This window comes from Micropterus salmoides, unplaced genomic scaffold (genome assembly GCF_014851395.1).
Source record: "Micropterus salmoides isolate LMB-PRFRI ecotype aquatic unplaced genomic scaffold, ASM1485139v1 Ms_hic_scaffold_16, whole genome shotgun sequence".
NCBI classification, from domain to species: Eukaryota; Metazoa; Chordata; class Actinopteri; order Centrarchiformes; family Centrarchidae; genus Micropterus; species Micropterus salmoides.
The window spans coordinates 30,204,856-30,230,260 of NW_024040707.1; the positions used below are offsets into that span (position 1 = coordinate 30,204,856).

A 25,405-nucleotide genomic window follows, 5' to 3' on the forward strand; every position below is an offset into this window, starting at 1 on the left:
ATGAAAGGTACGGAGCTGGGAATGGAATATACATTGGCCGACATTCTTTCCATTTTGATTGCAGGATCTCTGTGGAAGCGGCTATAGAAAGGCTGTGGACCCTAAAACGTTGTCTGTGCGCATCATTGACTTCATTAGTGTTGAGCTTACTGCTCTTTGCTTATGGCCTTGTAGGCTCATTGGTTATGAGCTTGGTTGTGTTGGCTTAAATATTGCATTCTTAATCTAGGTTTGTGAAAATGGTACTGTAACTTGTGTCAATGCACAATTTTGTGGGGCCATGCTGTTTGTTGACATGTTAAAAGAGAGTATTGTAGTTTTACTGGTATTTATGTTTTGAAATGGTTGGTGCCCAAACTTAGTATGTTAACAAATAATTACACAACTTTACACAGACATATGTATATTTCAATTTGAATTTAAAGAAAAATATTTATGCTCCATGATGTCTGTAATCTTGAGTAGGCTTGTTCCCTGTAAATGTTTTGTTCCTCCCCATCACTGCATTCCTACAAATAAAAGCTGTCTTTTTAAGGTTTAAGGTTTAAAGGTTAACTTTCCTATTTAAAGAACAATTAATTGCCTAACACATACAGATAACACATCAAACAGGATTTTTATGGAATGCTAACTGAACAGGGACCTGTTTCAGAAAGTGGGTTAGTCAAAACTCTGAGTAAGTTGAGCCTGAGATGAGGGAAACTCTGGGTTGTCGGTTTCAGAGAGCGAGATCAGATTAACTCTAGGTCTGTAACCCATGAACCTAACCTGCTCGGGAGGAGGTTTACTTCAACTAACGCTGAGTTTCTCTCTGACTCCTCCCCTCCTGCGGAGCTTGAAGCGGCTATCTGACATTTACTCATTCAGACTGTCGATATCAAAGCACATATTGGAACATAGTTACGCCTTTAGAAACATCGAAATCATGGTTAAATAGGCTGTTTGTTTTTTTTTACCCAAACATGATCTTGAACATGATGCTTTTATGATCAATGTGTCATCGATGTATGGACAGAGAGTTATCTTTGGACATCGTAAATTCATCCTCAGCACAGAATAAAATCTATAAACTACACTGTCCTTTATAACTCAGTGACTCTGTGGACATTAAGGCAAAACACTTACTGTGCGCTACAGTGCTGCAGTAATCACTGTTTAAAGTAATCTGTATAAAACTGATCAGTGAACAGTAATCTTTCATATTGTAGTCGCACAGATTGAACATTCCTATTGTAGTTATCAGCTGGATATGATGTGAATACTTCTGTGTGAGGATGACTGTGGTGCAGCTGAAACAAATACATGTAGTTTAAAAATGAGTTTTTCCATATCTGCTGATTGAATGTGTTTTGACAGCATTTCATAAAATATGAGCAAGATTTCATTAATGTAACATAGACATCTAAAACTTCACAGTCACCTAGACACATTTTACATTACAAAAAAATCATTAATACGCCTACTGAGTCGGACTGTCACTTTACAATCACAGGTCCATGAGGAGCCTAAACTGTGTCTAATCTGTTCGATTCCGTTATTGCCACCGGCATTTAGTCCCGTCAGGTTACAGCTGAATAAACAGGCCTGTAGCTATTTAAAATGAATAACAGGCGGTAGGAGAATTCCAGCACTTTATCATTCATTAAGGAAATTCCAGTCTGGTAAATAATGAATGAGCAACCCTGTATAAAACGCAGCCTAATATTGTTAACGTATCGATCCTCCACTCCAACGTTTTAGAGCCAATCATGGTCCGCGTTGGCAGCATTCATATATATACAGTAGCTCCACCCGATTAAAATGGAGGCTCTGGCTCCATTGATGATGGCTTTTTTTTCATCCCCATGCACGCACTTCCATCAGGCTCAACATACTCTGAGTTGACTGAACTTATTCTGATCGGCTTTTCTGAAACGGAAAACTCGGAGTTTGACAGCTTGAGTTCGTCAACCCAGTTTGTTGAACCTGCTTTCTGATTCCTTAACTCAGAATCAGAAGGAGCTTTATTGCCAAGTAGTGTTTTACACATATGAGGAATTTGTTGTGGTGATAAGGTGCTACACATAGACAAACATACAGTTGACATAAATAAATGTAGAAATATATAAATATGGAATGGAAGAACAACGTTGCAGATATATAAACGTGCATTATTCTGGGTCTGTGCCGTGCAGAAGTAACGCAACAGAAGAGAATATTGTGTACATATAAATATATAAACTGACAACATAAAAATATACAACAACAAAGATCAACAATAAACAACAAATACATGCGACGTGCCAGGTCTGTGCCTGACACGAGATGAAACAGTATTTACATGTGCAGAGACATTTGTATCATTTGCAAGGGGGGAGTGTCAGTGGGGGACCCGGGGCTTGTTAATGAGGCTAGCTGCAGACGGGAAGAAACTGTTTTTGTGGCGAGAGGTTTTGGTCCTGATGGACCGCAGCCTCCTGCCAGAGGGGAGAATTTGAAACAGTTTGTGTCCGGGGTGGGAGGAGTCAGCTGCAATCTTTCCTGCTCGCCTCAGTGTCCTCAAGGCGGTGTAGAAGTGCACCATCATTGTCTTTGGCAGGCTGAACTTCTTCAGCTGCTGCAGGAAGTACATCCTCTGCTGGGCCTTCTTGGTGAGGGAGGTGATGTTCAGCTCCCACTTGAGGTCCTGGGAGATGATGGTGCCCAGGAAGCGGAAAGAGTCCACAGTGGTGACTGTGGAGTCACACAGGATGATGGGGGAGGGTGGGGCTGACCATCTCCACGGAGCGTTGAGCTCCAGACTGTTCTGGCTGCACCAGGTCACCAGATGGTCGATCTCCCACCTGTAGGCGGACTCATGAGATGCCCAATGAGGGTGGTGTCATCCGCAAACTTCAGGAGCTTGATCTAAAGAGGTGCAGTTCAGTGGATTTTTTGACATTTGGACAGAGCCAGGCTAGCTGTTTCCACCGCCTAATTTCCCCTCACCAGCCATGTCCTGCTCCTACTCTGCCTCTGATTGGCTAATCCTAACCTCAGTCATCCTAACCAATGGAGGCAACAGGTAGGGGAGAGCCGGGACGATAGAAACACAATGATATACATTCAAATTATTTATGTTATTCTTGTTTTTATTTAGAAAGCTTGACACTGCCCTTCTTAATAAATAATTGCAAACTAATTATGTCCTTTTTCTTAATAAAAAATAGTATAACTATAACTTAGCTAGCTAACTAGAATATCCAACAGTTAATGCACTTTTGAATTAGATATTGGCTGCCCTTTTAATGGTCATCTGCAGCCTGTTTTCCTGGTCTACTGTGAAGATGCTATTTTTGGCTGTAAGTATCCTGGTAGTCTAGCCAGCAGCCTAGTGGACTCTGCCCCCCTCCTGCCATATGTAAATAAGGTAGAATGGCTACGTGTCGGGACAGTGAATCCTGACATTTAAACTTCACTAGCTTCTAAACTGTAAAACTTTGACATTTAAAACTTCAGGATGTGTTAAAGCACTAACTAATCTTTCATGTGATCATGACCATGGCACATGGAACAATAAACACAACTCGTCATTCAAAAAAAATGATCGCTTGAATGAATTTACTTTCTGTGATTGAAAACAGCTTCTTTTGTATAACTCCGTGACGCATCCCCCTGATATTTTCCGGTTCTGTTAAGTACTGTGGACTGTATGTGCTGAGGGAGTTTGGCATATCAGACTTGTATGGGCTCCGAAAAAATTGCTTTCATTCGTCCCGCGTTTCAATCGTCCCGGCTCTCCCCTACTAGTCAATCGCAGGCAGTGCTGCACAAAGCTGCGGGGGAGGAAATAATGCATTTCCACCTGTTTCAGGTATATACACTAAGCTAAGCTAACCCGCTTCTGGCTGTAGCTTTATATTTACCATTCAGACATTTTCTAAGAACAGATTATCTAATCTAATTCTTGGCAAAAATGTAAAAAAGCACATTTCCCAAAACCTATCTAAATTAGTTTTTTAAATGTCAGACAGCAGACGAAGTATAAAAGCTAGTGGCTACGTGTCGTGTTGTTTGCTATGGGGGTTCATGAAAATTTGTATGAAAATCTCCTTTTGTGATTACAGATGCTGTGAGAAAGTTATTTCACCTGAGCTGCCACAGATGATGTCATCCTAAAGCATATATCAACCTGGCAGCAGATAAGGGAAGCTCAAGGAGGTGTGCCACTGTCAGCATCCCTACCAAAGATCAGCCCACTGTTAATTCACCTTAAGAAAAAGTATTTGGTATATAGGGTATCTGCATGTCTTGTTAAATTTAGAATCCATGAGATTTTTATTAAATAAAACTTTAAAAAAAAACAATTTTATAGTTGCATTTCATTTGTCGAGTAATACATATTGAGTGTATTTACAGTCTGTAATGGCCTCTTTTTTATATAGGCTTTTGTTGTTATTGGCAACACCTTTGGATAAAAACTGAGTTAAGAAACTATCCATTTAGGATCCCCAGTGTAACTATTATTTTATCTGATAATAGCACACTGATAACTGATGGCTCTCTTACGGCTGTGGCAGAAATGTATTAAGTTGCTAATAACCAACTTTCCCACTTGTGGTTCGTCTTGTTAAAGCATTTGAAGAAACTGCAGGGTGGCTTAAAGGATAGCCATAGTTGAAGTATTTAAGCTTTTATAGAGAGCAGTACATGTTGGTCAGCTTCATTTTACATATTTCTGTAGCTAGTTTTGGCCAGGTGATGTTACACACGGTAGCTCCGCTTTAATCTTGAGAAGCTGCAGAGCTGCAGTCTATATTCATTAGTCGGTGTAACTTACACTGTACATTTCCAGCTAAACTGAGGCTTATTGTTGACCATTTTCTCTCTGATCTGCTCGGCTGCCATTCACCGGTCTTATGCAGAGTTGTTCCTCGCAGGTCTATTCCAAGTACTGTTAAAAAATGATTTAATATATTTTGTGTGGTTCATCAGTGGTGATAAATGATTCAAAGTTCACACACCTCTGCACATCAGTCTTTCTCCCTCTTCTACCACACACACACCCTACACCCTATGTGTGCAGTTACAATTTATGATTTATTAACGCGCAAAATATTTATTGAAAGTTTTTTTCTTTTCACGTTTATTTACAACATTATATGTTCATATTTATATCAGGGTTGTGTCTTATATGTACTTACTGGGAGAAAACCATTAGTTCTATGAAAAATCAGACATTGAGCACCCCCATATAGCCAAAATTATATGATCCAAATCAGGCTCCACCTATCGAATCTATTCGGGGACACCCCTATTCCGGTGAAGTGCCACAAACAGGGTAGGGAAGTCAAAAGGTTTGGTGAGACAGACTAATGTATTCTTGGTTTTGATCTTTTAATGGCATTTAGTTACAATAAGACAGATGTGATAGGGAAGGCAACAGGGGTTTAGCACTAGGACCCAGGTAAAGGGGCAGAGTCTATAAATAGGGAAGGGAAGATCACCTGGTCCTTTCTTTCTGCAGTCACACACCTGAGGGAGCAGCTGAGGCCAGCCTTTGTTTGGTTCTTGATTGGGTAGGCTCTATTTTTAAATAGGTTTTACTTTTAAAAAATGTGTAAAAATCTAAGGCTAATAATGTATTTCCAGAACTAGATCTTAGAATAATTTGTAGTTTATTTTATTAAAGATAAGTTGAAGAATTGTTAAAAACCTGTTATTTATTAGATTTCGTGGTGGTGAGTGTCCAAAGCTTGGAGTGATTGTCTAAACACATCAGCTAAAGCACAGGTATGTGTAAGATGGTTTTAAACAAGATTTTAGCCTTTTTTTATATGAATGTAACAGGAATATTTGAAAATATAGATCCCAGTCACCTGCATGCCTTCAACGGCGGGAGGGGAATGTGTTTCTAAGTCAAGCAAGGTATGATAATTGTTACATTTGCTTATGTTTCATGAAATGTTTCTTTTAAAGTGTTTTTGTATCTTACTGTGTTTTTGTTTGTCTTGTTTCAAATAGAAGTTATTAGGAGAGCCAACCACTGTTTTTTCCCACCGGTTAGTTTTATTGTGCTCACACTAGATCCTTGAATGGGCCATATTTGTGTTTCTGGCTGTGTTAAAGGGGGAAACTGAAAGACAGAGTAACCATTTTTTTGTGTAATTAGTGTGTAGCATGCAGATAGTGTTTTTCCATAGTATTTGGTTTAATTGGTTTGAGTGTGTGGGTTATTTCCTTATTTGTTTATCAGTTTGGTTATAATTTGTCGGTGCTCAATTCTACATCCGTTTCCCTAGTAATGCAGTCTAGTCCTGAATTGTGTTTTTTCTTTTGTTTTGATGTAACAAATAAACTTTATATTCCTATACTGATATAGTAGCCTCTGGTCCAGTTTGTTCTGGCACTTGTGTATGAAGTAGCGTTTACTCAAATATAGAATAAAACCAGACTCATCTTTCAACAAAGGATGGAGGAACTGCCCTAGGGGATGCTCTCACTAACCTTTGAGCGATCCTGCCAGCCATCACATGTACTGTCAGCTGAAGATGCTTCAGTTTGAAAGGAACAGGGTGTGTCAAGTTGTATAAGTATGGGGGAAGCGAATGCCTCATGGCCGGGACACTGGTCAATCTTTTATTGTACCTTTTATCACTCAGAGCTCTGCATGGTTCTACATGTTTAAATGAAAAATGGGAAGGCCCCTCCATTATCATATCAGTTCACTGAAGGGAAAACCCAGATCCTACCCACCTCATCGCTCCATAATGAATGTATGAGCCTTCTAGTGTGGGAAACAGGATCGCCATCATGTTTTGTAGTTAGCTGGCCTGCCTTAACGCTAGTGAGCACGGCACAGCACCTCTTTATCTCATCCTGTGCTGTTGCTATTTATTCTGCTGCCAGTGGTGACAATAGCACCATTAGTCATCAGCTGCAATGTGGGTGGGGGGTGGGGGGGGCTTTGGCAGCACCTATTACACACAGACACTTGCCTAATATCGTTTCTCCTTAATGCACAAAGGACACAGCTGAACAAACAGCTTCAACAACCCTTTAGATATAAGTGACTGTTGAGGTGGGTCTACATGAAATCGAAGCTTATTGTGGCTTATACCTTTCCATTTCATGTAAATCACTGAGAAAATGACCATAGATTCACTTTTATTTCATATACAATTTATTTAATTTGATAAAGCCATATACTTAGTGAGACCAAACATTCTAGAAGAAATGGACATTTTCCCTCTTTTTTAACAGCAATCTTTTTTTTAAAATCATTTTATTTTATTTTTTTTTACAAAACATCAAATCAAAGTTACTTGTTGAAAAAAGCAATCCCACTGATCACTCCCCCTCCAACTAAAGCACCCTCCCTGTCTACGGAGACTGCCAACACTAACAAGAGAGCTGTAGTTGTTCTGATGGATAATCCAGCACGGACGTAAAGCCCCTCATGGCCTTGAGACACAGATTACAGCCAATTTCAGTGTTTCACTAAAAAACACCCATTTGATACCTTCAGCTATTGTCCTGTGCTTCACAAGCGCTTCTAAGCAAATGGCCCCTTTAAAACCTTTTCCCAAGTCCCAAACTGCTTGAAATTATACCCACATTTAAGATCATTAAAATAAGGTAACACTCATGTTTGTGGACCTGCACTTACAGTACAGTTGTTTAAGAAACACTGCTTAAGTACTAAGATACAATAGGGAAACCCCTTTCTGAGCAGCTATGAAGGGAATGTGTCATTCATCTGTCTGTACAGCACTTCTGGAAAGCACTAAAGCAACAGAAAACTGCTTTGAAAAAAATACCTCTAACAGAATGGACAATTCTCTTAAATAATCTAAACTTATAAATGACAAAAGTATATTTAACTAACACACTGTCTTGTCTGTCTATGGTTAGTTGCAAAACATTTTAAGAAAATTACTGAACATGCACTCACTTTATTTCATATTATACAGTCATATATACAGAGAGGATTAGAGGCTTGTAGTGGAGAGGATTGAGGCTTTTTAAATGATTGATGAGCACTGGGCTAGAGCATCAGAAGAAGGGAACTAAGCTGGGATAGGAATAGAGCACTGCTCTTCCCAAAAAGTATCTTGCACCATAAGCCCATTGCTTCTATTGATTTGTAGTTACAGAGTAGATTTAGAGGCACACCAAGTCAGATTTTGATCTTTTCAAACAGGTGGGGTCCCCATGATAGAACTCGACTGATTTCCCTTCAGTCTGAATAACCATGAATGGATCAAACCTGCAGCACAAGGGTTGAACAAAAATCATGTTTTCTGTTGCATTGCAAATTCATAAGCTCAAAATCGCTGTGGGAAAATACAGCCTGTGATGTGCTTAGTTTGAATTGTACACAAATGTGGAAGAAAACCCACACTTCCACACTGGCGCTGTATTTACGCCAACTCAAATTAATTGAGGCTGTATATGTCCTTGATGAGCACTGCTGCTCTGGGACCTTGTTGAATTCCTGCTGAAGAAAGCATGTTTCTTTCACCCTGTGAGTAAACACAGAATAACTTGCTGAATTTCTGGTATATGTTTGTCTGGTATATGATTTTCCACCATATCCCATGTCCATTATTTGACTGCAAAAAGATCCAACAAAGCTAGAGCTCTAGGTAAAAAGCTAAATGCATAATTCAGTGCACTCTCAGAATAAAAGGAACATTTTCTTTTACTGGACATAAACCCAGTTACAAAATGTATAATACTGTACTTTCTTTCTGACGTACCAAATCAAAGAGTAAGGCAGTGGAAGAAGTATGAGCATGAAAGCAAGGTTGTGTTATTTACAGTATCTAAAGTACAAGAGTGGATCAGAGCATGGGTTAATTTTTTTTCTTTGCTGAAAACAAAAACAGTGGAGTTGCTTAGATCTACACATCAGTCCCCCTTGCTGAATGTTGTGAGGCCAGGCTTTAAAGACAATGAGCAGTCCAAACCAGACCGATGCACAGAAGAAAAAGCTACATTCCCATCACAGTTTATAGCACTGTGCTCTGAATAAGCCATACTGTACATTTCTAGATATTCTGGACTTGTGAACAGGCTTGCACTGTGTGGGAAGAATAACTTTTTATGCTGTGACACGTGATGGTATGCAATCCTTGTGTAATCGATCATTCAGGTGTAATAAACCACCATCTACAGCGTACAGCTTGCCTCGTTGGTGCAGTCATTGTGGCTGTGGTTACTGTCCACATCCCTCTTCCTCAGCTCTCTGCCTGCCTTGTGCTGCTGACTGCTGCTGTGGCTGTGGCCGTGGTGGACTGGCAGTGAAGGCCTCTTGCCATGCTCCTGGTGGTGCCCGTGATTCTGGTGATGGCCATGAATGTGCTCTTTACTGCCACTGTGAGACTCCATGTCATCCCTGTCAACAAAAGCTACTCCTCTTTTGGTATCGTCCAGGGCCTTAAAGTTGTCGTTGTGGTTACCGTTGACGATGTGGCTCTCTGGCACCACTTGCAGGTAGGCTCTGACACTATGGTGGCGGGCACCTGCGTCATCACTGAAGTCGATGACACGGCATTCATAGGTGCCCTCATCAGATGGCTTGACCCGAGAGAGGCGAAGTTTATGGGAGATGTTGCTTCCTACAACCTTCACAACCTGGCAAAGGTAAACAAAATAAAAAGAGAAAAGTGAAAAAGTATGGTGAGATTAAAAAAGAAATCCTGAGCCTGAGCAACTTTTGCTGCCGCTGCTGTGGCCACAAGTGGCAATTACAGGATAATGATAGCCTAATACTAAAATCAGTGTAAAACTAGCACAAGTACAGTTATCAAACGGACACTGTAAAATCCGTTGCAAAGCAATATTTATCTTAAGTTTGCTAGCATTAGCCACCATAAGGTATTGATAATATCAGACCAAACAATGATGTGCTCACATACAATTATTTTTTTTTTTAAATGAAACCATGTAAACCTGTTCTGGTAAAACCTCTAAATAAAATGAAGAACCTGAAAATGAGCATAATGTGACCACTTTAAAACCTGGAAGACCTGTAATTTTCTAATGTTAAACTCAGATAAAACTGAAGTTATTGTACTTGGGCCCAAGCATCTCCGTGACGCATTTTCTAAAGATATAGTAGCTCTGGATGGCATCGCCCTGGCCTCCAGCACCACTGTACATGGGACTTCCCATGATGCACAGAGCTCCGCTCTCCACCTCTTTCTCTCCCTCTGTATGCAACCTCATCCCATTAATGCATGACATGTTGCTAACTCAACTTCTCCCCTTTCCCGTAGTCTTGTAAGCACTCTCTCCTCCTATCACTTCCTGCAGGTGTTTCTGGCTCTGGAGCTGTGGAGTCTGGATCTGTGGTTGTGAGTCACCTGCTGCCCCAAAGTTCCTGCTCGACACCCTTTGATACAATTATTAGCCCTAGTCCTGTTATCATTATTGTTAATATTATCATTAACATTATGATTATTATCATTAACATTACTATAAATATCTGTACCATTATTCATTCAGTCTGTACCAATATTATCTTTTACTGTGTGTACTTCTGTGTGGATATTGTGTAGGCTGTTCCCCCTACCCCCCATCCCTCTCTCCCTCATTATGGCTATCTCTCTCTCTCTTTCTTGCTCTCTCTCTCTCTCCCTCACCCCCAACCAGTCGAGGCAGATGGCCGCCCACCCTGAGCCAAGGTTCTGCTCGAGGTTTCTGCTTCTTTTTTCCTTGCCTCTTTTGCTTAGTGCTTGCTCTTGGTGGGAATTGTTGGGTTTCTGTAAATAATATCACAGAGTACGGTCTAGACCTGCTCTATATGAAAAGCACTATGAGTTGAGACTGTTGTGAATTGGTGCTATAAAATTAAAATTGAATTGAATAGATGAGGCAAAATGAAATCCTGCAGCATCCAGCATACACGCTGCATACATACTAGGAAATGTTCATTGAATTACATGTCAGCTTACAAACTTTCTTGATAAAAGTTAGATGAGAAGATTGATACCACTTTCATGTTTGTCTGTGAAGTGTAAAGCTACAACCAGGATATGGTTAGCAAGATAAAGGTAAGATAACTGTCTTGGACCCAGAGTACGCAATTATATTTCAAAGACAGACATGGGAGTGGTATGACCTTCCCATCTAACTTTTGGAAAGAAAGCGAATAAGTGTGTTTGTGTGTCTTTTCTTTTAATGGTTTTACTATCCTCTCACATGCAAATTCAGTCAAACACAAGATACTGTATCTCTGCACTTTCCAGTTACCACCCACTGAACAATTTTACAGTGATTATCTGTTTAAATACATATAAAATGTATCATAAACTAGACTTTGCAGTGTTTAAAAAGGAAAATAAGCTTACCATATATGTAGCTAGATACATGTGTGATAAGATACAAATGAGAGCTTCAGAATAAATCACTTATGTAGTATAGCCTGGATACACTCCATGGCCACACTCCTGCTCACATACACATAGACAAAGGTGCTGCTTAATAAAAGCTCTTTGTGGCCTTGAAAATATGAAGATACTACATCTTGGAGGTAAAAGCTTTTCAGGTTCACAGAGCAGCTGTTGAGATGAGTGTCTGGAGACATCATGAGATGTGATGCGCCAAGGTATCTATGACTTTGTTTATCACCACCTTCGTTCCTGTGAAGCCAGGAGACTGTTCCTGCATGTGTGACTATATAAAAGCTTAACACTGTTTTGTAGCACTGTCTGCATGTGTGAGCATCTATCCATGTTTTTGCTTGACAATATGGAGCAACATCCATTATATACAAAATGCTTTAATGCTTTAATGCTTTAATGATTTTCCAGCTGTAGAGCCTGCAGTGTTCGGCTCCACCCACACAAACACACACACGCACTTAGTCACCCAAACCACAGCTGGAGCTTTCATTACAGCGAATCAGCTGTAGCTCACTTATGGGAAGGAAATGTTTTTGTGCATGTGCTTGTTTTTATACACACAAACAACAACGTAAATGCATCTTTAAATCTCTTACATCTTTGTCTGATACAGTATATTTAACTTAACCTACTATTTGATTTACTTATACATCACTGCTTTTACATGCAATGCTTTGTAATGTAAAATTTCTATGATTAGCCTGTAGCATTTGTTGCTCATTTTCGTAATTGTGAAGTCAGTCGGAAGAGATTTAGCTGTAGGAATATGTTGGTGTGGAGGTAATGTGCATTAGTTCCTGGATTCACTAGAATTAATTAGAAGGATTAGGTCCTAATTTTGAATCACTATATGGTTGTGCTGTCTTCCTAGGTAAAAGGCCCTCCCTGCTTGTTGTGGGAAACTGTTCTCCTCGTTGAGTAACTAAAATCTCTATGGATTCCAGAGGACATATAAAACGTTCTGCTGACATCCCAACCTGTCAGAATCAGAATCCCTTTCACTGTTTTTTATTTGGATTTGGTGTTGAAGTCATCACTCATTACTACAGATCAACATAATCCTAGATTTTTTTTAAGACTGTGGATCAGCTGGGAAATCCAGCCCCTTCTTGTGGCTCAGCTGAAAGTAATGAATCTTATTTTACTACTAATCTGAAAACGAGGTGTCAATTTGAGCCTCTATTACCCCCTCTGCCTCTTACTCAGAGTTCCCTCACCAGCAACAAGATAGTTCCCCTTTGAGGGAACTCGAACTGCGTCGGTGACGACACTATGGGAACGCCCCTGGGCGTGGCAGGGCTGAACTATGAATGAAACTACTCCAATCCTATTGGTGTTATTAGAACGGTAGTGTGTGACGGCGTAACCGGAGGGGGTATATAAGCACGCCGGCACATAGGACACATTAGCTTCTTTCTATTCAGCAGGAACTCTGGCTATGTTTGGAAGCTCCATTTTCCTACCTGACATCGAGACGAAGCAGCAGATCATGTCAAAGCGATTCCGATAGTGTGTCTTCCCTTGTGAACGTTTCATCACAGAAGGTGATACCCATGGGATGTGCGTCTCATGCCTGGGGATGTCGCATGCTCAGGCGGCTCTTGAGGGGGCTGCCTGCGACCATTGCGAGGCCCTGCCCCTGAGGGTGCTGAGGTCTCGAGCGGCTCTTCCTAGAGGATGGTCGGATGCGCTCCCCTCGTGGCACAGGCCCCGCGGTCGCTGAGGCGTCGCGGCGGCTCCGATCCTGGGGATCACAACGCGAGATCGCCGAGGGTGCCGGAACGGCTGAGGCCTTTTGATGAGCGGTTTCTGCAACACTGGGCGCCACCCCCGCGTCGGCCCCTACCATTCCGGATCTGCACAACGAGTTGTGTAGATCATGGAATAAACCCTTCTCTGCGCGGCTGTCTACGCCCCCCTGGCTGGACTACGGCAACGTGACGGGAATCAGACAGCACGGCTACGGAGCGATGCCACGAGTGGAGGAGGCACTGGCTAGCTACCTCTCTCCCAACCTCGCCTCATCCCTCCGGACGCCAAGGAAACGGCCCGTTCCATCGGCCGATCCATGGCGGCTTTGGTGGCTACGGAGCGCCATCTGTGGCTCAACCTATCAGGCATCCAGGGGAAGAAGAGGGCTTTTCTCCTGGATGCGCCCCTCTCGCCTTCTGGCCTGTTTGGCGAAGTTCGCGGAAGCTTGGCGAAGCCTCGCGAACATTTCCCCGTGGGTCCTCCGCACAGTAGTAGATGGCTTCAGGCTGCAGTTCCGGGTTCGCCCCCCCCAGATTCTGCGGGATGGTCGGGACTACAGTACACGCAGAACAGAGCCAGGTGTTGGGACAGGAAGTCCGCTCTCTGCTGAAGAAAGGGGCCATAGAATTAATTTCCCTGCCAGTCAGAGAAGCCGGCTTTTACAGCCGATACTTTCTGGTCCCCAAGAAGGGCGAGATTTTGGATTTACGGTCCCTGAACCAATCTCTGAGGAGATTCAGGTTCAGGATGCTTACCATCCCAGCCATCATCAGTCACATCCAATCCGAGGATTGGTTTGTCACGATAGATCTGCAAGACGCTTATTTCCACATCTCCATCCGTCCCTCTCACAGGAAGTTCCTGAGGTTCGCCTTCGGGGGCACGGCTTACCAGTATCGGGTTCTTCCGTTCGGCCTAGCATTATCTCCCCGCACGTTCACCAAATGCATGGATGCAGCTCTGGCTCCGTTGAGGCTCCAGGGCATCCGCATACTGAACTACATCGACGACTGGCTCGTCCTGGCCCAGTCTCGAGAGTTAGCGGTTCGGCATCGAGATGTCGTCCTCGCCCACCTTCAGCGTTTGGGGCTGCGGCTCAACGCGAAGAAGAGCGTGCTGACACCCAACGCCCAACGGACTGCGTTCCTAGGGGTGGTGTGGGCCCACCTGTCTCCCGCACGCATCGAGTCCATTTTATCCTCAGTGACCAGAGTGCAGTTAGGCCGCGCCATCACTGTAAAACACTTTCAGAGGGTGTGGGGTCTTCTGGCAGCAGCTTCCAGTATAATACCTTCCGGAATCCAAGGGATTCTCCCCGAGGGGAAATCCGCTCCGTCTGATACGGGTTACGAGCGGATGCCTTCGTTCCCTGTCTGTATGGAGGAAGCCTTGGTTCCTGTCCCAAGGTCCTGTGTTGGGAGCAATTTGTCGCCGAACAATTATTTCAACAGACGCCTCACTCACGGGATGGGGCGCGGTCATGGACGACCGCTTCGCAAGAGGCTCCTGGGAGGAGCATCATTTCTCTTGGCACATAAATTGCCTGGAAATGTTGGCGGTTTTCAGAGCTCTGAGGAGTTTTCTGCCCGCTCTCCGCGGTCGCCACATCTTTGTCAGGACCGACAATACGGCGGTGGTGTCCTATTTGAATCACCAGGGGGGTCTGCGCTCGCGCCCATTATGCAAACTGGCACATCGGATCCTCCTGTGGTCCCAGGAGAGACTGCTGACCCTCAGAGCGATGTACATCCCTGGGACCCAGAATCAAGGAGCAGACCTGCTGTCGAGACAGGGGTTGAGGCCCGGGGCATGGAGACTCCACCCCGAGGTGGTGGAGTTATTATGCGAAGAGTTCGGCCCCATAGACGTGGACTTGTTTGCGTCCCGAGTGACGGCACACTGTCCCCTGTGGTTCTCCCTATCACCCCCAGCCCCGCTAGGGCTGGATGCCATGGTACAGACGTGGCCGAGGCTGCGTCTGTATGCGTTTCCCCCAGTCGCTCTGCTCCCGGGGGTTCTGGAGCGGGTCCGCCGGGACGGCATCAGCCTACTACTAGTAGCCCCGTTTGGCCGGCACGAGTATGGTTCTCGGATTTAATATCGCTCCTCGAGGGCCCGCCCTGGCAGGTCCCTCTGAGGCGAGACCTGCTGTCCCAGGCGGAGGGCCGGATCTTTCACCCGCACCCCATCCTGTGGCAGCTATGGGTCTGGCCCCTGAGGGGGCGCAGTTCTTAGAGGCGGGTCTGGCGACAGGAGCAGTCGAAACGCTGCTCAGCTTCAGAGCCCCGTCCACGAGAAGGATGTACGGCCTAAAGTGGAATGTGTTCACCACCTGGTGCAGAGAACGGGCGGTGGACCCAGTTACCTGCTCGGTAATTGTGATACTGGAACTCTGAGGTCTTCCCGGTGGAGGAAAGCAGACCAGTTGCTGGTGTGTTTCGGGTCCCGCAAGGCTGGGCTCCCCGCTTCTAAACACACCATCAGCAACTGGATCGTTCAGACTATTTCCCTATCAGGTGTGCAGTTTGCCTTCATCTATGGCCGTAAGGGCGCACTCTACTCGAGGCATGGCGGCTTCTAGGGCCCTCCTCACAGGTGCGTCACTCCAGGATTTGTGTGATGCGGCTGGCTGGGCCACCCCTCACACTTTTATCCGGTTTTACAGTCTGGACCTGCCTTCTGCACCCAGCACCCGTGCGCTCTCCTCCTAGTCGTGCCGTCAGGTTCTGCACGCTGGGGGCAGGCGGGGTTTCGGTGCGGCCTAAGTGGGTATCTCGTTCCCATAGTGCCGTCACCGACGCAGTTCGAGTTCCCTTGAAGGGGAACATCTCAGGTTACGTATGTAACCCTTGTTCCCCGAGAAGGGGAACGAGACACTGCGTTGGTCCACCACACCTCACCCCGCCTGGAGTGCCTTGCTTCATAGAAAGGGCTAATGTGTCCTATGTGCCGGCATGCTTATATACCCCCTCCGGTTACGCCGTCACACACTACCGTTCTAGTAACACCAATAGGATTGGAGTAGTTTCATTCATAGTTCAGCTGCCACGCCCAGGGGCGTTCCCATAGTGTCGTCACCGACGCAGTGTCTCATTCCCCTTCTGGGGGAACAAGGGTTACATACGTAACCCGAGACGTTTTAACCAGTTTTATCCCACTGACTTGTCTGAGCTTTTAAAAACAGTATCATAAATGAGAGTCAACAACAAATTTTTACTGAAAGTAATGGATGCTTTGGGGGCCCATTTGATTCCTGTTTTTAACAGTTCCTGCTCTACTTGTTGTGTCCCTGATTATTTTAAAACTGCTTACTTGAACCCACTTTTAAAAGTTCCCTCCCTCAAAATTTTAGACCAATTTCCAAATTTACCTTTTATAGCAAAGGTTTTTGAAAATGTAGAATCCAAACAACTGCTCTGTACTGGAAAACAACAACATATTTGAAAAGTAACATTGTGACTTTTACTATGCTTGGGTAAATTGTGATAAACCAAAGAAGAAATTAAAAAACTTTGTCCTTACCTAAAATTTATTCTAGATTAGACAGTGGATAACACCATGATAACAATGTTATAATGCACAAAGGTGCTACTGCTTCTATTCAGCAACTGTACCAAATTTGATAGAGATGACATAAAGCAAAGTATTCTAAAAAAGGTTTTAGCAAGGACAGGACCAGGAGGACTCTCCATTTGGTCACCTTTATACCCAAAGTGTGCCAAATGTTTTTTTCCCTTTTCAAAGGGAATCTGGCTTTTTAGCCAGATACTACTCATATATATATATATACTCATAATACTACTCATTTCCCCTACAGGGGGCTGTGTGCACACAATGCAGTCTTTGACCATGGCATTTACCCAGTGCATCATCAGATTATACCATTGTGCAAAGTATTAAATAAAATCAATAAAAAGCAACTACATTATATTATTTTGTCTCCAAATGAAGTAGTTTTTTTTAAAGTTATCAGGAGATGAGGTGTGTGTGTCTGTGTGTGTAGAACATAAACAGAATGTATTCATACAATTATAAAACAAATTAAAATAAAATCAAATCAGACACAGGCTACATAATTATGTACATGTCGGAGGTGGATGTAACATACAGGTACACGTAAATGCTCCGTACTTGTAGAGCGCCTTTCTAGTCTTTTCGACCCTACATCTGCATTCACCAGTCACACACATTCATACACTGGCGGAATAGCCGCCAGGGGCAAATCGGGGTTCAGTATCTTGCCCAAGGACACTTCGACACGCAACCAGGGGGAGCCAGGGATCGAACCGCCGACCTTCCGATTAACGGCCAACCCGCTCTACCTCCTGAGCCACAGCCGCCCCATACATGCATAGATGTACACATGTACACAGTGCGATGGACAGCACAGTGCAAAGGATGCTGGAATAAATAAGTATTGTGTGCAGGTGTTATGAACTTGAGGTAGGTGGATTTGGTATACAGTATATACAATATACAATATGTCACTATGAACAGTGTGAACAGCACTGAAAAAGAGAATGATAAATAATAATAAGTGGTAACCGGTAAACAGGTGGCTGATTAGAGGCAGAGTTACTGGGTTATTGCACAGGAATTGTTCCTGACACTGTGAGTCAGAAGTCAGTTGTTCATCACAGTGATGGCTTGTGGGAAGAAACTGTTCCTGAGTCTGTTGGTTTTGGCGTACAGTGCTCTGTAGCGCCTACCAGAGGGGAGAAGCTGGAACAGGTTGTGTCCGGGGTGAGATGGATCTGCAGTGATGTTTCCTGCCCGTTTTCTGACTCTGGAAATGTATAAGTCGTGAATGGAGGGCCGGTTGGCACCGATGATCGTTTCTGCAGTCCTGACTGTCCATTGTAGTCTGCTCCTGTCCTTTTTGGTGGCAGATCCAAACCTGACAGTGATGGACGTGCAGAGGACAGACTGGATGATGGCTGTGTAAAAGTGGATCAGCAGCTCCTTAGGCAGGTTGAGCTTCCTGAGCTGTGAACCAGGGTTTTTGGTTGTTGTATGTGCAGACTTTTTTAGTCGGCACACAAATGTCCACACAAAAACTAATGTAAGATGTCACCAGTGTCGGTTAGTTCGTCCAGGTCATTGGCTGCAGCCTCAAAAACACTCCTGTCAGTGCAGTCAAAGCAGGCCTGTAACTCCAGCTTTGACTCGTTGGTCCATCTTTTCACACTCTTTACAACAGCCACTTAAACAAAGTTTACACAAAGTACATACAGCATACACTCTCCTAAAGGATTAGGCGTCTGTAGCCACCTGTCGGAAGCTCCGTCTTAAACTCTTATCCAGTTTTAATCCACTCTTTTTCGTTACATTTTTTTTATATCCTTTTTATTTAACTTAAGTTTTTAACTTAAGTTTTACGTGGGTTAAGGATTTTAGTCATCCGACATGGATGTTAAGCTAGAGTGGTCGTGGTGGTGGGCTAGTGAGCGTGTATAGGAAAAATTTTAAATGTCATCAAGTACGCTGTGATGAATTTAACTCCTTTGAAGTTCTCACTCTTAAAGTTGGAGGGCTGCAACCTATCATATTTGTTATAATTTATCGCCCCCCAAAACCGCCTGGAGGATTTTTATCAGAACTTCCCGAATTTTTATCTACTCTGGTTTTAAATTATGACAGAATTGTTCTTTGTGGTGATTTTAATATTCATGTTGATGACCCCAACAATGTTAATGCAACTGACTTTTTAAATATGGCCCCTTCTTTTAACTTCAAACAACATGTCAAAGGGCAAACACATAACCGTGGTCATACCCTGGGTGTCAGCATTTCCTCTGTGGAATTAGTGGACATGACCATATCTGACCACAGATGTATTGTTTTTAGCTGCGATTCGCCTGTTTCTCATGCCGCCTCACCAAGCCCTGTGTGTTCTCGCTTCTTTAATGAACAAAGTGTTTCAAAGTTTTGCGCATTCTTTCAGAGCCAAAGCCAACACCTGTCTGATTCCAACACCAACAATCTGGTCGATCACTTCAATCATATCTGCTTGTCATCACTAAATATTACTGCTCCTCTAAAGGTTAGGCCTACGTCTAAAGCTAGTAAGCAACCCTGGATAAATGACAGCATTCACAGCCTAAAAAGGGAATGCAGGAAAGCAGAGCGCAGATGGAAAAAATCCAGTCTCCAAGTCCATTACCTCAGTCTGAAGGATTTATCAATTAACTACAATAACTTGGTTAAGGATGCGAGAACACACTATTTTTCTCATTACTACACATAAACACAATCCCAGGTTTCTGTTTAAGACTGTGGATCAGCTGGTAAACCCAACCCCTCCTTGTGCCTCAGCTGGAAGTAATGATGACTGTGAATTGTTTTTATCTTATTTTACCAATAAGGTGGTGTCAATCAGAGCCTCTATTACCCCCGCGGCCTCTTACTCAGAGGTTCCTCACCAGCAACAAGAGAGTTTTAACCAGTTTTATCCCATCGACTTGTCTGAGCTTGATGTAATATCTACAAAGTTTTTACTGAAAGTAATAGATTCTGTTGGGCCCCTCTGTTTTCAACAGCTCCCTATCTACTGGTTGTGTCCCTGATTATAACGGCTTGCGTGAACCCACTTTTAAAGAAACCTGGTTTAGATCCCTCCCTCCCACATAATTTTAGACCAATTTCAAAACTGCCTTTTATTGCAAAGATTCTAGAAAGAATTGTGTCCAAACAGCTGCTCACTGTACTGGAAAATAACAAAATATTTGAAAAGTTTCAGTCTGGTTTTAGGAAGTACCACAGCACTGAGACTGCCCTGCTTAAAGTCACCAATGAACTTTTAATGTCTGCTGATGAAGGCATGTGCTCAGTCCAGGTAATCCTGGACCTTAGCGCTGCTTTTGACACCATTGATCACAACATCATGTTAGACAGACTGAGGCACTGGGTGGGGATCTCTGGTACTGCCCTAGAATGGTTTTCATCCTACCTGTCAAATAGGAAGTTTTGCGTGTCTGTAAACAACTATGTGTCCTCGTTCTGTCCAGTTAAATATGGTGTGCCTCAGGGGTCGGTCTTAGGACCCATTTTGTTTTCCTTGTATCTGCTTCCCCTTGGACATATTATCCATAAACATGGCATTTCTTTTCATATTTATGCTGATGACACGCAAATATACTTGCCCGTCAGATCCACAGACCCTGGAATGCTGAGTTCACTTAACAACTGCCTTTGTGAAGTTAAAAAATGGATGTCAAATAATTTCCTCCAGCTGAACTCAGACAAAACATAAATCCTGGTCAACGGGTCCCAGCAGATGGCAAATCAAATACTGCCATCTGCTGGTTCCCTAGTAAATCACATTAAGCCTGTGGCAAAGAACCTTGGTGTTTGGTTTTGAAATTTTGAGCAGCACACCACAAAGCTTGTCCAATCATGTTTTTATCAACTTTGAAATATAGCAAAAATTCGATCTATGTTAACTTTTAAGGACACCGAGACCATTTTACACGCCTTCATCTCATCACGCCTGGATTATTGCAACAGCCTTTTCACCTGTTTAACCCAAAAATCTATTGATCGATTCCAGACTGTCCAGAACTCAGCTGCCAGGCTTTTAACCAGAACAAAGAAATATGACCACATTACTCCTATTTTAGCTTCATTAAACTGGCTCCCAGTATGTTTTAGAATTTACTTTAAAATTCTATTGATCACTTTTAAAGCTCTTCATGGCCTCTCGCCTTGTTATATTTCTGACCTTTTAGTCCCATACACACCAGCACGTACCTTGAGATCCTCGGGCAGAGGTCTGTTGTCTGTTCCAGAGTCTCGACTGAAAACTAAAGGGGACAGAGCGTTTGCTGTCAGGGCCCCGAGGGTCTGGAACAGCCTGCCCGAGGAAATCAGGTCGGCTGAGTCAGTGAACTCTTTTAAGTCCCTTCTTAAAACATACTTTTATAGGAGAGCCTTTCCCGATCTTATTTGACTTTATTTTATCCCTTTTATTTTATTGTATTTTACTAATTTTATATTTATCTGTATTTTAGTCTTTTCAATGTTTTCATGCTTTTATCTTGTATTGTTTTTGTATTATTGTCTCTTGGGTATTATTGTTTTTACACTTGTTAAAGCACTTTGTAACTTGTTTTTGAAAAGTGCTCTACAAATAAAGATTATTATTATTATTATTATTATTATTATTATTAGGAAGACCTGTTCAATTTCTCATTAATGCAATTATCTAATCAACCAATCACATGGCAATTGCTTCAATGCATTTAGGGGTGTGGTCCTGGTCAAGACAATCTCCTGAACTCCAAAGTGAATGTCAGAATGGGAAAGAAAGGTGATTTAAGCCATTTTGAGCGTGGCATGGTTGTTGGTGCCAGACGGGCCGGTCTGAGTATTTTACAATCTGCTCAGTTACTGGGATTTTCACGCACAACCATTTCTAGGGTTTACAAAGAATGGTGTGAAAAGGGAAAAACATCCAGTATGCGGCAGTCCTGTGAGCGAAAATGCCTTTTTGATGCTAGAGGTCAGAGGAGAATGGGTCGACTGATTCAAGCTGATAGAAGAGCAACTTTGACTGAAATAACCACTCATTACAACCAAGGTATGCAGCAAAGCATTTGTGAAGCCACAACACGCAAAACCTTGAGGCGGATGGGCTACAACAGCAGAAGACCCCACTGGGTACCACTCATCTCCACTACAAATAGGAAAAAGAGGCTACAATTTGCAAGAGCTCACCAAAATTGGACAGTTGAAGACTGATTTGGCGTAAACAGAATGAGAACATGGATCCATCATGCCTTGTTACCACTGTGCAGGCTATTGGTCGTGGTGTAATGGTGTGGGGGATGTTTTCTTGGCACACTTTAGGCCCCTTAGTGCCAATTGGGCATCGTTTAAATGCCACGGCCTACCTGAGCATTGTTTCTGACCATGTCCATCCCTTTATGGTCACCATGTACCCATCCTCTGATGGCTACTTCCAGCAGGATAATGCACCATGTCACAAAGCTTGAATCATTTCAAATTGGTTTCTTGAACATGACAATGAGTTCACTGTACTAAAACGGCCCCCACAGTCACCAGATCTCAACCCAATAGAGCATCTTTGGGATGTGGTGGAACGGGAGCTTCGTGCCCTGGATGTGCATCCCACAAATCTCTATCAACTGCAAGATGCTATCCTATCAATATGGGCCAACATTTCTAAAGAATGCTTTCAGCACCTTGTTGAATCAATGCCACGTAGAATTAAGGCAGTTCTGAAGGGGAAAGGGGGTCAAACACAGTTTTAGTATGGTGTTCCTAATAATCCTTTAGGTGAGTGTATGTCCCTGGTGGGACACTTAATATGCTGTATGTACTTTGGGAGTTCGTGGCTGAGGTTTGCTTTGTTGAAGTCCCCAAGAACAATGAGCAGGGAGTCGATGTTTCTTCTCCACGTTAGTTATCTGGTCGGCCAGGTGTAGTAATGCCTCACTACCACAGGCCTGAGGTGGAATGTAAACGGCGACCAGAATAAACGAGGAAAACTCCCACGGTGAATAAAAATGTTTACAGTTTATGAATAATGTCTCTAAGTGGGGGCTGCATGATTTCTTCAACACTGTGACATCTGTGCTTCAACTTTCGTTTATCCCCTCGCCACTTTTACTGGATAAGTTGATACTGTAACATGAACAAGTAAAAATTACAATATTATCAGGAGATGATGATGTGTGTGTGTGTGTGTGTGTGTGTGTGTGTGTGTGTGTGTATATCTGTATATCTGTATCTGCCTTGCCCTGTCACTCTGAAATGGTATAAAAATGTTCTACTTTCTCATATGGTACTCTTGAAAGCAGTTCCTGGATGAGGTGAGACATAGAGCAACATTGCACTTGCTGCAGTACAATGGTATCTTCACCTGGTCTTTGCACAGAACACAGACCCTACCCAAAGTACATAGGCATACAAGTCGTGCACAGGATGGGGCGGGGGCCAGCAGCAGCAACTAAAGCTTTGGCCTGTACAATCAGTTCTTTCAACAGGACCTCTCTGAATTGTTTGTGTGTAAGGAGTCTCTCTGATTGTCCAATGTTCACATGTTTGAATAGGATGATGAATTTACAATTGAAATGTCAACAAAATGATAAAAAAAAACAAACATGTGTTATAGCATCTCATTGTCTTCCCTTGAACAGAGTAATATTAGATGAGGGCATCAGAAATGTTACATTATAATCCTTGATGGCATCAGGAATGGAATGTCTTTAACTGCCACTGTCCAGCTTCCTTCACTCTCCTGCGTGTTGTGTCTCCACTGTATACTTTGTGGAAACTGCTGCACATTGTCACCTCCTTTGGTGTCCTTTCACTTGACAAAGTGGAGGCAAAGAGGAGATTGTCCTGCCGCAGCCGCCACATGTTTCCCCTCTCAGTCTTCTTTCATAATCATTCTGTGCTGTTTTGGGAAAGCCAATGCGTGATTGTTGAATGGTTCCACGAGCTCAAGTGTTTTTGGCGGCCGGTTTTTGAAAAAGTGCTGGGCTTGAGTAAAAATTGTCAACATAGAGATGGTAACCTTTTCCCAGTAGATCGTAGTTTATTAGGTCCATAACTGTAACTGAGACCCTCCCCCTGAACATTGACAGTGTTCCCCTGATAAACAAGTGTATCCAGTCTTTTATTCAGCCAAAACAAAGAGTTTGTATTCAAACTTGGTTGGCTTGTCTCTCATGAATTGTCTGAATCAAATTTTGGCCTTGCTACCATCTTCTTGTGAATAGTTATTTCCCAGCCTGGCTGGAAGAGAGAGTTGCAACCATTGACAATTTGGCTGTAGAGGGGTTTGATTTTGAAGAGTCAGTCGTATTGTGATGTTCCCTTTTTTTTCTGATTTTCTTCAACCTCTGTGACGTCACACAGAAGAAGGGACCAAAAAATGGCTAGAAATTTGGTTGGCCTTGGTTGTTTTACATCCAGATCCTCTGGAAAAGAGCCCAATTTTTTTTGCAAACATCTGAAAAAATGTTTTTTATGATGGAATTATACACAGAAACAATTCAAACACTTTAGTCCCACATGCCTATCAGTCAACTAGCTGACTGGCTCTAAGTAGTTAGCGTGGGATAACTGAGCGGTAAACAAACTGCAGTCGGTGAAATAAAGTCAAAAACATAAAGCTGTCTGGTCCCTTTACTTTAACCGGGGAAGGGCAGGTGCCTGTAATGTTACACAACAATAGTAACAAAATTACTAACATGCCGCCAAACTGCAAGTTCAACAGAAAAATAAAATCTAACCCACTAGCCAGGTCTTGTAAGCAAACAAAAAACACAACTTACTCAAAAAAATAATCATCCTCTTCGGAGTCATGTTCATCAGTGGTGTCAGAAGAATCATTCATTTTCGACATCATTTCTCATAACCTCTTCCAGGGCTTGCAGTAGACTTGTAGACTTTATTCTGCTGCTTAGACATGATTTAGTTGAAAAAAAGTACAGTAAACTAAATACTGAACTAATTCAACAGGCCGTGTCTACTGCGTAAAAGTTGACAGCGCGCTTTCTTCTTCTTCCTCGTTGAGCGGTAAAGCGCACATCTATAGTGTTACGCATGGATGAACGCATGACACGGTTCTCAGAGCAACAATTGTTGTTGTGGTATGAGGTATCATTGGAAAACTTGCGAAGTGTAGAATAATAATGAGTGTTTGTAACCTGTAGTATCACCAAACGCTCACAAGATGGCAGCAAAATACCATGTATGAATGTCAGGCACGCGCATCATTGTCAGCAATATAGGCCTCCATGTAATTCATTTTCATCAGAGAATCATATGGATAGAAGCAAAATGACCACGAGAGGGTAAGGAACCAATATTAATTGCTTTTGATAACAATTGTGATTTTGTGGAATGTCGAGACATAAACACAAAATTTGACACGCTGACGGTACAAATGTGAAGGCATCTTCTTTTTGATAAAATAGAAAAAAAATCCCCACAGCATTTTATTAGCTTTTTTACAGGCAGTTATTTATAGTACCGTTCTTCCCGGTACCGGGTCGGTCGGCCCTAACATATCTGCATGTGCTCAGTTCTAGTATTCCTGGACCTTAGCACTGTAAATGACACCATTGATCACAACATCATGTTAGACAGACTGAGGCACTGGGTGGGGATCTCTGGTACAGCCTTACAATGGCTTTCATCCTACCTGCCCAATAGGAGGTTCTGTGTCTCTGTGAATAACATTGTCTCTTCATTCTGTTCAGTTAAATATGGTGTGCCTCAGGGGTCAGTATTAGGACCCATTTTATTTTTTA

General features: G+C 42.9%; 1 protein-coding gene across 1 annotated transcript in view; it reads right to left on the bottom strand.

The window, feature by feature from the left end:
- Positions 1–7,123: 7,123 nt before the first annotated feature.
- Positions 7,124–25,405, bottom strand: part of LOC119906049 (V-set and transmembrane domain-containing protein 2-like protein) — a 74,730-nt gene continuing 56,448 nt past the window's right edge. The window contains exon 4 of the mRNA XM_038723537.1: positions 7,124–9,597. Coding sequence (XP_038579465.1) covers positions 9,133–9,597 — 465 coding nt within the window. The 3' untranslated portion in view covers positions 7,124–9,132. The remainder of the gene's footprint in view (positions 9,598–25,405) is intronic.